We start from the raw sequence: 14,903 nt of genomic DNA, 5'->3' as shown, positions 1-14,903 counted from the left end.
TAATAATAAACACATGGAAAAATACTGAATATTTTGGAAACTGTACTTTCTAAAAAAGATTTTCTTTAAAAGTCTTCATGTTTTTAAGACTAAACAATCAGAATTTTTATTACCTCGTCCACATCCTCTGTGCCATCTTTTCAAGCTACTATATTCTGTTTTTAACTTTGTAATTTTCTCTACATCCCGGTTGTCACTACAGGTATCGGTCCGGTTCTTGGCCTCCTGTTCATCCCTTTAATTGGCTCAGCCAGTGACCACTGCAACAGCAGTTATGGTAGAAGACGGCCTTTCATCTGGCTCTTGTCTCTGGGAGTTCTTCTGGCACTTTTCATCATTCCCCATGCTGATGTTCTGGCAGCACGCCTTGCCTGGGGTGGGCGCACCCTCCAGGTGAGAATGTATCTTATTCATTATAATGTATCTATTATGGAAGCGATTCTGTACCTTATTTCAATTTAAAAATGGATTAACAGAAATGGTTTTTCATTTTCTGAATATAGCTGCATTTTTTTACTCATAAATAAAATGAATAATAAATAATACAAACTGCATTTTCATTTTCTTCTCTTCTGCTGCTCATTCTGTAAATTAAAATGATAAAGAAAAGGACATTTAGGATTTAATTTTCCAAATATGCCCCAGCAAACAGGAACCAAAATTAAATTTGAAATGTCAAGTTTGAAAATTAAAATGCATTAGCAGAAAAGCTTTTTCATTTCAAGGTCATAGGTGCATTATTTGACTCAAATAAAATGAATAGATCATCCAAACTGCGTTTTATTTTCAACTTCAAAACTGCTCTTTTTATGACACAACTAAAAAGAAAACGTAAAAGACATTTCTTCTTCGTTTTCATGTCTGCCCCGCAAAACATAATACAAAATTAAATTTGAATTGGCAAACCCAGGCGGCGCAGGACAGTGACGTCAGTGGCCGCTTCTCTTCTTCTTCTTCTAATTCTTCGGTCCCAGTCTGACCGAGCTACGCATCTAATACGGTAGAGGGCGGAGTGCATGTCTGACGCTGGAACATGAGAGAAGAGTAGAGCTTGAAAGTTGTGTTGTGACTGTCAGAAACAGTGGGAAGAGCTCCATCATGTCCACATCTATGCCAGAGCTGAAATAAGGTACAGAATCGCTTCCATAATCTATATTGTATATTATTATTATTATTGTTATTATTATTATTATTGAAATCTACCTACAAAGAAAACTTGAAAATTTGTATATTAACAGTTTTAGATCAGAAAGAGTCATTAGTAGACAGTTATTACCGTAGCTTACATTACAGGCATTTTCCAAAGCAGCCAAAGCGACTTGCTGTGGTCACGCAGTAGCGTTAAGGGTCTTGCCTTAATATTCACCCCCTGGGGGGATTAGAATCTGGTCTCCCGCATGGGAGAGGGGTGCTCTACCAACTGGAGGTGCCCATATTTAGACAAGAGGGTGGGAATAGCCAAAAAAAGGATAATTATTGAATTATTCTTAATAAACCAGGACATGGATGAAGGGAGGAAAAAGGAAAAAGCATGCATAAAGTCCATCTAACTGATGGCACCTTAGTGGCAGGTGGAAACGTATATTGATGGGAATCTGTTAGAGCCAGTTGTTGTTTAATCAGTACCCAGCAGCCATCAGTGCTCATCACTTCAGCCATCTTTTCTATCCAGTGTCTGAGGAGACAGATGGATGATATAATGACCCATTACTTTCTTTTCTATAATTTATCCCAGGTGGGCTTCCTCATCCTTGGTGTGGGGCTCCTTGACTTTTGTGGACAAGTGTGTTTCACGCCGTTGGAGGCTCTCCTGTCAGACCTGTACCGGGACGAGGAGGACTGTGGCCAAGCTTTTGCTATGTTCTCTTTTATGGTCAGCCTGGGAGGCTGCGTAGGTTATTTACTTCCTGCACTGGATTGGAGCCGCGGGCTGCTGTCGGTCTACCTAGGAGGCCAGGCCGAGTGCCTGTTTTCTCTCCTAATCCTCATTTTCGTGTCCAGTGTGCTCATCACCATGAAGGTGTCTGAGGAACCTTCGTGTGTCGGCAACAGTTTGGCAGGATCGGCATCTTTACTGGAGTCGGGAGCTGGCACGATGGAGGCTGGCCGGTGCAGCATGCTGCGCTCATGCTGCTACCTACTCAAGTGCAAACTGAGGCTCCTCAAGGCCGGACCCCTGCTCTGCTTACTAAGAACATGCTGGTCCATGACCCCGGCCATCTTCAGGAGCTACTGCCATGTTCCACGGGTGATGAGGCAGCTGTGCATGGCCCAGCTCTGCAGCTGGATGGCTGTCATGTCTTTCATGCTTTTCTACACAGACTTTGTGGGGGAAGGCCTGTATGAAGGTGTGCCCAGTGCATTACCAGGAAGTGTCTCCAGGCAACGATACGAAGAAGGTCAGATTTCCTCTTCATACAGTATTCTGAAGATTTTTCTAAATGTGATTGTCATTGTGGTGTACAGAGGTTTAGCAAGCTTTTGAAAAGTGGGGGGGTTTGTTGTGTGTGTGTGTGACGCTTGCCGTCGCTCCCGGAAAATACAAAAATGGGCAAAGTGGTGGTACTGAGAGGGGGGCTGTGAGCGTGGGGGTGGATGATTGACGTCTATCAAACTCCGAGCTGCCTGTATCTAAGAGATAACTGAGCCATCTTGGAGTTAACAGTAGCTAACCGGCTAATGAAGGTAGGCGGGCTAAAGCTAAGGCACACTGTTAGCCGGCTAAAAACCGCGGTACTCTCCTTTCTTTCCGCGGATATCGGATACCTGTCAATCAAAAGGACACACCCCTAATTATGCCGAATTTCAAGATTAAATAACATCCAAACGGATGAGTTAGAAAAAAATTCACCCCCCTCACAGTTGTCATGAAGGTAAACTTGACCTATTAATCCTGAAATGGAGTTTTGTACCAGGCTTTAAACATGTTTATTTCTGCTGTGAAGTTGGTCCTTTTAACATGGGCGTCTATGGGGATTTGCAGCCCCTATCAGATGAGGGGGGAACTGCAATTTTTTGCACTTCCACATACGCTTCACATTTCACTGCTGGAGGTTGCCGCTTGGTCTCACCCTGAACACAAAGAAAAGCCTTCAGAAATAAACTACTCACTTGTCACATATAGCAGAGTTGTTACTAAAGCAGCATCCGTCTCATCGAAAGCTCAGTGCACCCGAAGTAGTTTCCTGGTTTAAAACGCTCAGCACTGTAGCAGAGGAACGTATTCTATCTGCCATAGACATGGTTTAAACTATAATAAAGACTATTTCATGGCAGATTTCTTAGTACCAATGTTGTTTTCGTCAACGATGACGAATTTATTTCGTTGACGAACCTTTTTTTCATGGCGATAACGAGACGGTGACGAGCTAAAAATGTCTCTCTGAAAACATGACGAGATGTTTGTGAGATTTCGTTGACGAGACGAAATGAAAATGTTCAAGGGCTGATTGTCCGACATTAAAAACACAACATTTCTGCCTGTTGTGAGCGCGATCTGTCAGTCAGCAACGCTGCGGCACCTTGGCCACGCCCACCACCTGACGTGCAGCGCGCACAGACAAGCAGTTCATTCTTTCATAGATGAATCATGGCGGCAGCGTGGATGAAGGGGTTTGGTTGGAGCGATGAAACGATATATGGACATATTTTAACTATAATCCATCATAATTTACTGGCAGACCAGGTCACGTTGAGCATGTGTTCCTCATCCTTTGCCCATATTTTGGACATGTGTGTGTTCAGGGTGGAGTTTTACACTTCAGAAAATTCTCAGAAATTTTTTTATATATATATCTTTCTTTATTTGAGCAGAGTTTTGCAAAACAAATTTTGACAAGTACATCAGCTTTATAATCCAAAAAAAAAAGAAAAAATAATAATAAACACAAAACTTGCCCAAATGGAGTAGACCGAAGCAGAATGCTTATAGATGTCTACCCCTAGCAGCACATTCAGTATTATTGCCAAAAGTAGCGGCTTCTTTTTTTTTTTTTTTTTTCTGCAATGGTATCGAACTACAGCAACATTTATATATGAGAGAAAACATCACATTTCAGCAGTGGTAATATAGTATGATACATGTGTATTTTCAAGTATCAGCAAAGGTTAGAGACATCTTTTAAGATGACTAGAAACATCAGACACTTCAATAGACCGTATGTAATTCTAAAGACACACAACAATTGGGTTGTATTGTAAGATGAGGTTCATGAGTTAAGTTAATTGGGCTCCAGATATATATATTTGTCAAGAAGATATTTTTTATATCTTCTTTTGAAAATATAAATAGAACTGGATTGTTTTAATTCCTCACCCAGTTGATTCCATAAATAAAGCCACAGTTACCAAAGTATAGATGTTGTTGCCCTTCGCTCTTTTGGAGTAACTGATTCCAGTATCTGCTGTTGGTTGGAAACCTTCTAAGTCTAAAAACATTTCTTTTAATTTAGTTATTATTGATGAAAATAACCAAACAACAAGCTCACAATGTGTTGCTATATGCTGAATTTATAGATCTGCTATTTTCTTGTGTGACGTGTTTGTATGAAGTCGGGCATCAGTTCATGAAAAAAGGTGAAATATAGAAATAAAAGTTTCTGTCCAGCAGCAGGTAAGTAAAACACGGCAGCTTTTCATCCCTGTTGATGGGAAAGTCTCGGCTAAAGCTGTTGGTCTGGTAAAGGGTCTGGTTTTTATGTAAAAGTATTAAAGTTAACTTGTTTTATGAATTACTGTTTATAACCTGTCAACCTTGATTCCACTTTTTAATACGTATTATTGAGCTAAATTAATTATTCAAAACTAATACCTTTTTTTTTTTTTACGAAAACTAGACTAAAAAAACTAAAGTTTTCGTCAACTAAAACGTAACAAACTAAAAAGCATTTTTGTCATGACGACTAAAACTAAGACTAAAACTGAGATGCTGCCAAAAACAACACTGCTTAGTAAGATAAGATAAGATAAGATAAGATGTACTTTATTAATCCCGAAGGAAATTAAGACACCAGTTGCTCATGCCCCATACAAAGCGTACATATATTACAAAATGAATAAGTTAAGAGTTCAACTTCCTAAAAATCACTCCATCAATAAAAAACCAAGCAACATAAAATACAATCATAAAATCACAAGTCCCACTAATGTATTCCAGCCAGGGAGGCTCCATCTCCTCTAATCCTTTGACCGACCCTCAAAAGTCCATTACTCCTCTGCCCCCCTCCCTAACCCCGCCCCTCCAGAGAGTAATGCAGCCTAATAGCAGAGGGAGCAAAGGACTTCCTCAGTCTGTCCGTGGCACATCGGACCGATATCAACCTGTCGCTAAAAGTACTCCTCCTCTGTGATAGGACAGGGTACAGGGGTGCATGTGGTAGTGGGACGGGGGGCCTTGACATTGTTGTCGTCGATGGAAAAAAGAGCCCTACAGAAAAAGTTTGGGAACCACTGCTCTACATCAACACTGAAAATTATAATTGACGGTTTGTTTTTACATATTTAACATCTGATGAACCGCTTAAGTACTAATAATTTGCTAATTATTTACTAAAATTTAGGCCTTAAAAAAACAAAAATCTAATTTGTGCATCCCTTTTCCTGGTCACTGACCTTGCCTGCCCCCCCTCATCAAAACTTTTCTACACCCACCCCTGCATATAAATCCTTTCCATCACCTGTCCACCACCTGTTAGAGGAGTTCCTCGTCTGATTTGTATTTCTGAACCTGTTCTGAACCTGTTAATTTCCCTTCACCGCATTCATGGATACTGAAAGGTGAACCTGTCTATCCAGCATCTGCACCAATGATTCAGAGAAGATGTCCTCTGCTTTAACCTTGACACTGGCTAGATATCTGAACCTGGTCCATGTGAACTGGATCCATCTGAACCGGATCCATGTGAACCGGATCCATCTGAACCAGATCCATCTGAACCGGATCCATGTGAACCGGATACATGTGAACCGGATCCATCTGAACCGGATCCATCTGAACCGGATCCATGTGAACCGGATACATGTGAACCGGATACATGTGAACCGGATCCATCTGAACCGGATCCATGTGAACCGATCCATGTGAACCGGATCCATCTGAACCGGATCTACCTGAACCCGATCCATGTGAACTTGATCCATGTGAATCCGATCCATGTGAACCGGATCCATCTGAACCGGATCCATGTGAACCGGATCCATGTGAACCGCATCCATGTGAACCGCATCCATCTGAACCGTATCCATGTGAACTTGATCCATGTGAATCCGATCCATGTGAACCGGATCCATGTGAACCGGATCCATGTGAACCGGATCCATGTGAACCGCATCCATGTGAACCGCATCCATCTGAACCAGATCCATGTGAACCGCATCCATGTGAACGGATCCATGTGAACCGGATCCATGTGAACCGCATCCATGTGAACCGATCCATGTGAACCGGATCCATGTGAACGGATCCATGTGAACCGGATCCATGTGAACGGATCCATGTGAACCGATCCATGTGAACCGGATCCATGTGAACCGATCCATGTGAACCGGATCCATGTGAACCGATCCATGTGAACCGGATCCATGTGAACCGCATCCATGTGAACCGATCCATGTGAACCGGATCCATGTGAACCGGATCCATGTGAACCGATCCATGTGAACCGGATCCATGTGAACCGATCCATGTGAACCGATCCATGTGAACCGCATCCATGTGAACCGCATCCATGTGAACCGATCCATGTGAACCGATCCATGTGAACCGCATCCATGTGAACCGATCCATGTGAACCGCATCCATGTGAACCAATCCATGTGAACCGGATCCATGTGAACCGGATCCATGTGAACCGATCCATGTGAACCGATCCATGTGAACCGGATCCATGTGAACCGCATCCATGTGAACCGATCCATGTGAACCGGATCCATGTGAACCGGATCCATGTGAACCGATCCATGTGAACCGGATCCATGTGAACCGATCCATGTGAACCGATCCATGTGAACCGCATCCATGTGAACCGCATCCATGTGAACCGATCCATGTGAACCAATCCATGTGAACCGGATCCATGTGAACCGATCCATGTGAACCGCATCCATGTGAACCGGATCCATGTGAACCGGATCCATGTGAACCGCATCCATGTGAACCGGATCCATGTGAACCGGATCCATCTGGCTGTGTTATGACCAGCAGATTTTACAGCTGTGTCACCAGCAAATTTCAGCTAGTGATGAAAATAATAGAAAATATTGGCAAACCAACGGATATCTAATTAAAACGGGCCACTGTTCCGCATCCTGCTAGTCTCCTCCTCCTCAGCATGACAAGAGAAACGGTGCTGCGATCAGCTGATCACCGACACTCCTGACATGATTCAAGGAGCAACGGGTGAAGGAGGAGGAGGAGGAGGAGAGGGAGAGACACAGAGCGACACTAAAGTTAAAAAGGAAAATAAATAAACAGCAAAACAAGTGTGGGAGTGGGACCCTCTCACCATGAAGTGTAGATGTCAAAGCACCTACATTCCCCACGAGTGTAACGCCCATGGTGGTGAACTTTGTAGATATGAGCAGGAACCTTCTGTCATCCCAACAGTAGATCATGCCGGCTTTTCCCTAGCTTTGTTTCACATATTACAAAATCTTTAATAGCATATCAACTAGTGCCATGCTAATCCCACGCAGAACATGTCCTCTTCTGCAACATGTCAACAGCCAGCTGCAGGCTCAGCCAGCTGGGCAGGACACACTCATCATTCACATCTTACCAAAGGTAGAGATCCTATGTAGGAGAAATCAGCTGCAACTTGGATACTTCACTTGAGTTTGTGAACACTTTGTGTTGTAATATTACTGGGGATGTGCTTTAGCAAATTTCAAGCCACTTTATCTCAGAATTCCAGGTATTACTTTCCACCTCTGGACTTTCGGGTGACTGAACAAATGCACAGAGTCTTTATCCTTCCTGTTCCTGCTCAGGAAATCACTGTTACTGTCACTAATCTTGCTGGACTTATACTGGCAGTATGTTGCAGCTATGCAAATACTTGGCTATGCGATTATACCGAAGTGTAAGTCTTAGAGGGAGATAAACCTAAAGAGACACGCTGTCAGTAGTGCACGAGGACCCTTGGTGTATTTTACCAGTCAGGAAAGAGAGAGAGCAGCTCTTGTTAGGAAGAAAAGTGAAGTCAGGAAAATCTTTTCCCACGTTAAAGTGAAGATTAATGACCATTGTGTGCCGTGCTGGAGTTTAGAGTTACTGTTCAGCCAGACCACCCGGTTGATGTCATATTTAATTCCATTCTTTGACTTTTTTTCTTTATGGTCTCTTTCATTATGTGAACCCATCCCAGCTACTGTCCACTGTTTTCTTTTTTCTCCCTCAGTCTGGTTTCTCACCTGGTCCACTCTGAGGCTTTTATTGTAGAACGTTATGTACATTCATCCACATTCTTTTCTGTCCACATCTTTCTCTTTTTTTACTTTTTCCTTTCTTTGCTGCCTGTGCTTTCTGGACCCCAAGGAATGTCACACTCACAGAGAATTAAGATCAAGGAATCATTACACAAAGAACATGTTCATTCAAGTCAGGTAGACGGCCAAAGCACCCAGTTTTAGGTTTGTCTGAGTTCCATTTAATTCCAGACACAGCGGATGTTATTAAACCATCATTCATGCTGCAGATGTTGCTCTGCATGAGGGTAATTGGCTTTGTTTATAGTTGCATGACCCAGTAACCACTTTCTTTTTGTAATCTTCACATCTGTGAAGTTCGCTCTTCCCGGTCGTTGTGCTTGGTCTTGTATTTGGGCTTGAATTTTGGATCTTTGTTAGATTCTGTAGTGTTTGTAAAGTGGGCTTAGCAGCGTTGTTTTCATGGAGTCACTTATTCCCTCCACACAGGTTAGTCTGAACTTCTGACCCTGTGTTCACAGAGAGCAGCTCAAATCAGAACGAACTACACAGGCCGGCGGTTTAATTACATCAACAGATTAATACTCCACTTTAAGAAACGTGAGGTGGCTTAAATTTATGTGGTGATAAAATTAATGAGCCAGAAATGGGAACAAACTAATTAAAGAATGTATTTGTTTTCATCTTATTAAAAATTCAAGTTCAAAAGTAAAACGTGGTAATTTGATTGTGGCATAAAACTCATGCTCATTGTAAGGTTATTGTTAGCAACTTGTTGGGGCTTTTATGGTTTTAAATTGAAAACATGATCCATAACCACATTACAATCTTTCTCTTAGCGTCTATGGAGGGGGATTCGATACGTATCTCGATACGCTGCCAGCGATACGATACATTAATGATACAGTGAAGCTTCCTGCTGGTATGATGCGATCTGATTCACCCCTGTTAACGGTCAATGATTGGACAATGACTTCAGAAAATGCAATTCAGTTTGATACGATTCATGATGTGATTTAAAACGACTCAATACAAAGAATTTAAAAGCCCACATCTGGTTTCTAAATAACGTGGAGGATTCTTTTTGGTCTCTTAATAAATAAATAAAAAAAAAAAACAGATCATTCACAAACGGTTTTTTTCTCAGGTCCTTTTACAAATACTGTTCTCTGGAATTTTACCATGTTGAAGAAAGCACTCATAAAATGTACATGCACTCTCTTCAGGTTTGCTGTTAGCTAACTGCTGCTGCGCCACCCGCCTCCCTTAAACGTGGTCATGATGCATTTAAGGCGCCTTGAAAACACAAGTGCAGAGGAGATAAACTATGTAATATTTGATGCAATCATGGGTTTTACCAGTGTGGGGCTTTAGCTAGTAGCCGTATCCGATGCACAATGAAGCTTTTTTTATTTTACCTTGTCCTGTCCAGCATGGCGGTGGCAGAATGATGGTCTGGCTGCTGTGTTGTGCCGAACAAATTTGCTTTGCCAAGAGGAGCTTTATGGGTATAAGGCTCCTCTTAATCTGATTTTTCTTTTTCTTTTTTTTACATTTGGATTATGGAATTTTTAAATGGAGTTTATGTAATCTTGCTGGACAGAAAAAAAAGGGAGAATAGTGAAGAGAAGTAAAAAGAAAAGTAGAATAAAGGAAGAGGAGACAAAGATCCAGCAGGTAGAAGCAATGAGCTTCAATCCAACCTAACAGCAGACAAGCAGCTGCTACACCTGTACAGAAACACAACAGAGGATTTCCTACAGCTGTTACAGGTAAACTAAGCAGACAATCATCAGGAGTTCCTAAAAATAACCAAGACAGGAAAACAAAAGTATCACAACAGCAACCAAAGTACCAGAAACGCACAAAAAAACAGCTCTTAGTGTATAAACCCACTGGACAACTCGGTGACTGTCAGCATGCAGAGGATGCGGAATGAGGAGGGATCAGTGATGAGGATGAGGAGGATGAGGTTGCACATTGAAGCTACCGGTGCGGTCGCATTGCCAACATCGGTCTCAGACCACCGATTCAGATCTCTCCAACCCCATTGCTGACTATTAATATGATGCTTTTAGAGCTGGAAACTCTGGAAAAGGAAAGCAATCTTACTGTATATTAATTTAATTTGGGAAGGATTTTCCTCTTGTTAGATTTGACATTCCACCCTGGTTACTTGGTCAGACATCAGTTCAGATGCTTGTTATCAGTCTTGCTAACGGGGCCAGACTTAGACCAGGAGGCAGACTGCCTCCGTAAACAAGAGCTGGCCTGTGTGTTTTTCCCTCCCAGGCTTTTCAAGGATTCATCCAAGGTTAATGCTGTGTGTTATCATCTGAGTCAGTCAACTCAAACTGTTTCCCTGCTGTAGAGCTCTGCAAACATCATCACAAGCTGCCTGTTTGCAGACTTGACCAAACAAAAGGCTTTTTGGCTCAGACATGGTTAGGCATGCTCTGCATTTTTCACCAGTAGAAACCATAGAAGGGATGACCTGAGTTGGTTTCCACGGCGACAACAGAAGACAAAGTTTTTTAACAGCAGCAGAAATCCTTCAGAGGCTGAGCTGGTTGATTTCAATCTTCTTTCAGGAATCCGTATGGGCAGTCTGGGTCTGTTCCTGCAGTGTGCTACCTCAACCTTCTTCTCCCTGGTTATGAGTCGTTTGGTTCATCATTTTGGGTCACGATGGGTCTATCTGAGCAGTATGGTGAGCTTCACAGCCTCAGCTTTGGTCATCTGCCTGTCCAAAAATGTTGCCTTGGTTACGGCAATGGCAGCTCTCACTGGCTATGCATATGCAACACTGCAGACCTTGCCTTACACACTTACCTGCCATTACCATAAAGAGAAAGAGGTAAATACACAAGTAATACCTTTAAACATGAGGACAGTGTATGGACAAAATATAGATTTATTCATTCATTGTTCTTCTTCTCATTTCAGGTTTACATGCCAAAAAGGTTAACCAAAAGCATACATAAAAACGGTGCAGCCAAGCGGGATTCCGTTTTTCTGACTCCAGTGGAGGAGGACGACGACAGCTTGAACCACAAAACGGGGGCTCCTTACAGACATCCCTTCTTCAGCCAGGACAGCTATGAATACTATCCCATCCTCCAGAGCCAAAATGGCTCATCTCACTGCTCCAATGGCAGAGCAGAGCCGGACGAAAACGAGATGGGATACGAGAAGCGTGGCGTGGGCTTGGACTTTGCCATCTTAGACAGCACCTTCCTCCTCTCTCAGGTTTTCCCTACCCTCTTCATGGGCATGATTGTTCAGTTTGCGCAGTCTGTCACGGCCTACATCGCCTTCTCTGCCATCTTCGGCGCCATCGCCATCTACCTGGCCAGTCATATCATCTTTGACCAAACGGACCTCAGGAGCTAAGAAATGATGCAACAGATGAGGGAATGATGGAACCATGAACAATCATAGAGGCTCCATAGATGGAACTCAACTGTGCACTACTCTTCCCAGAATGCCTTGTGCTTATACTATCTGTGTATGCACAGTAGGTTTTGAGAAAGTGGTTAATGAAAGGAGCTGAGTGGTGCAGTTGGCATGTTACAGCAGGACTTGGCTGCCACCTGAAGAGTCAACAGCATGCACTGATGAGGTGTGGTAGTAACCACTCTAAAAACTTCTGGTTGTGACATCATTTATGTCCACCTTTTTTCTCAGGTACCATCAAACAGTTTTACTGTAGAACCTATCAACCTCACATACAAAGCTACTTATGTTTTCTAACCGTGTCATTCAGAGCTAGCCGCAGATTGTTTAGGCTGGAACGGGGATTGTTCATCATATTTTATTTTAAAATGAAGCCCACGCGGTGTATCACCTCCTTATCACCTCAGGCCTCTTTTAATTCCTCCCCAGTGATATTAACAGAGGCTTGATTAAAGGGTCAAAATGACTTGCAGTGTAGCAACTATTATAGACATCTACACATCCATGCAGCATCGACCGCCTCAGCCCGTTGCTGCGATACGTCACCGCCATCCATGCTGCTCAGGGCAGGACAACTTGTTACCGGACTAAATATTAAACTTTTGTAAAATGTTAATTGTGAAAGGGAAGGTAAAAACCAGGTGTTAGTCAGGACAAGATATGGTAGATTTCCTGTATAAAACATTTCTTTAGGAAATAAATGTTAGGAAATAAAACAATAGATTTTATTTATAGTATAATCCTCTGGTTAAAAAGCCTCCTGATATAAAGTAGTAAAGCCCACTTAGACTTAGATGAATGCATCCATAAGCAGATCCATTTTATCCTGATATGGCTAAAATTATGCCTGGAGTGGAACTAAAGGCTCTTCCCTATAATCAACCATGTAGGCTGGGTGACGACATTAATGACAAACAAGTGCCTGAAATAAAAACAAGCAGCTGTTTATTCTAACTGAAGTAATTCCTGGTGAAAGACTTGCCAGGACCGATAAGGCGGCGCCGTTGACCAATGTGGCGTCTGCGTATATATGTCCATGGAGACCTAAGTGATGTGTACTATGTTTCCCACAATGCAGTTGTATGCTGATTTGCTCCTATGATGAAATGTCTCCATCTTTCAGTCTCAGTGCGCCCAGTTACAGCGCAGGACATCACTGAAATCATCAGGAGTGTTTTGGGCAAGTTGTCAAAAAACTGTTTTCATTGGCTACCCAAGTGCTCTCCATGATGGGTGAACAGACTTTATATGTTAAACAGGTGTGAAACTTAAATTAAGCTTTAGTTATCCCCCCTCCCCCATTTCTGTTGAACACGTTTACTATGAATATTTTTACTTTCTGACTGGTATTGATCCCTATGGGAGTTTTGTTATGCAATCTGCTGAGGAGGAGAACAAAACAGCTGTTTTAATTAAACTGGAATACTGCATCAAATATCCCCTGTTGAGATTATTAAGAGTTATCTGATCTAGCTTATTTGCTTATTATATTCACCAATGCCTCCAACCTGGACAGCTGTCACAAGGTAAATCTTTGTTTTTAAATTTCCAATACTGATTAGATGTTGCTGGGAAATTACTTTTCCTCCTGTTGCCTAAACCCTTCTGCTTTAGTGTATATTCAAATGACAATCTAGAGCACCCAGACGGGCTTGTGTAATGGTGGTAAACAATAAATATGTAGGGTGATGTGTCATGGATACCAACTTCATAGCAACCATTCCTGAAAGGACCAAACAGGTCCAGCAGCGTTTGGTTTCATCAAAATGTGGGCTCTTGTTTGCTCGTGGACATGCTGAGCTTGTGTGTCTGTGTGTGAGGAAAGCTTGAGTAATATTTAAGTGTGAAGTTAACGACAAGTGTGTTGAGATTATTCACACACTGTACCACTGTAGCCCAAACAATGTTATAATGGCTCTGAAGTTGAGCTTTTCGTAGAAAAATTGACCACGACACACCAGCACGGTGGTTCATACAGAACTCTTTTTACCCTGCTAGTTGTGATCCCACACATGGTGCCAGGAATTAGGCTCAGCCAAAACAAACCGTCCTGACGGATCTTACTGAGCTCAGCATGGAGGAGCCGAGGATTTGTCATGTGGACGTTACTGCAGAGTAGCGCTCTCAAGCACTCAATTTATCCTTTAATTCTAAAATAAAAAGGAAAATACTGTCTGGCAGAAGCTGCAGTGGAAGATAAAGGTCCTTTACAAGTGCCTGTACATTTTTAAACATCTTTTGTACATATGTATTTATTTATTATGTTTTCATTACAAAATAATTTGTATTAAACTATTGAACTCCTTAGCATCTTTTCCTGGGTGGAAGGGTGTTGGCTGTTTCTGTGAAAGAGAGAAGTTATTTTTAAAGATATGGTGTAGAAGCATTCTCAAAGCTATAATTTATTTCAACAACACCCATTTTAGCCTCTCGTTTGGTAATACCACATAGCTGATAACAAGTCAGATACAGATAAGAATACTGAAATTGTCCTTATTGCTGCAGTGTGTATAAGCTGAAAACTTCCTGTCAACACAACCCACAACTTAGGAGCTTTTTTTATGCTTCCCCTTTTTCTGGTGCAGATTATCTGCATCTTATAACCACTTCGTTCTTAGGACAGACCTGTTTTATTTAACTTAAACATGACAAATATCTTTAACTGTTTTAAACTTTGATTCTCAAAACCAAATGTCCTGCCCCTCTTTTAGAAACATAAGTGCCAATGATCAGACTCTTTAAAGACAAGACTTTTATTATTATTATTATTATGAGGTTTTTTTGTGACTTTTTTTGGGGGGGGGAGAGGTTCATTGTTTATATTTATGTCTAATGCATTTAACTGTGACAAAAAAAAAAAAGATTTTATCTACATTACAAATCCGTCAGATTGTGTATAAATACGCAGTTATCAAATAGATTTTATACAAATAAATTTACTGCATTGTCATTAAATGTCCAAGAGTCTTTCTATGGAACACCTCCTAACAGTAAAACATTTAAATAGTTTGTCACTACACTCA

General features: G+C 41.8%; 1 protein-coding gene across 1 annotated transcript in view; it reads left to right on the top strand.

The window, feature by feature from the left end:
• The window catches only part of slc45a3 (solute carrier family 45 member 3), a 44,057-nt gene extending 29,870 nt beyond the window's left edge, over positions 1-14,187 (top strand). The window contains exons 3-6 of the mRNA XM_041996803.1: positions 203-393; positions 1,736-2,399; positions 11,016-11,281; positions 11,371-14,187. Coding sequence (XP_041852737.1) covers positions 203-393; positions 1,736-2,399; positions 11,016-11,281; positions 11,371-11,817 — 1,568 coding nt within the window. The 3' untranslated portion in view covers positions 11,818-14,187. The remainder of the gene's footprint in view (positions 1-202; positions 394-1,735; positions 2,400-11,015; positions 11,282-11,370) is intronic.
• Positions 14,188-14,903: the final 716 nt, after the last annotated feature.

Source organism: Melanotaenia boesemani, chromosome 10 (genome assembly GCF_017639745.1).
Source record: "Melanotaenia boesemani isolate fMelBoe1 chromosome 10, fMelBoe1.pri, whole genome shotgun sequence".
Classification (NCBI taxonomy): domain Eukaryota; kingdom Metazoa; phylum Chordata; class Actinopteri; order Atheriniformes; family Melanotaeniidae; genus Melanotaenia; species Melanotaenia boesemani.
Note: the sequence above shows the minus strand (reverse complement) of the source record. Positions and strands in the feature narration are given on the sequence as shown.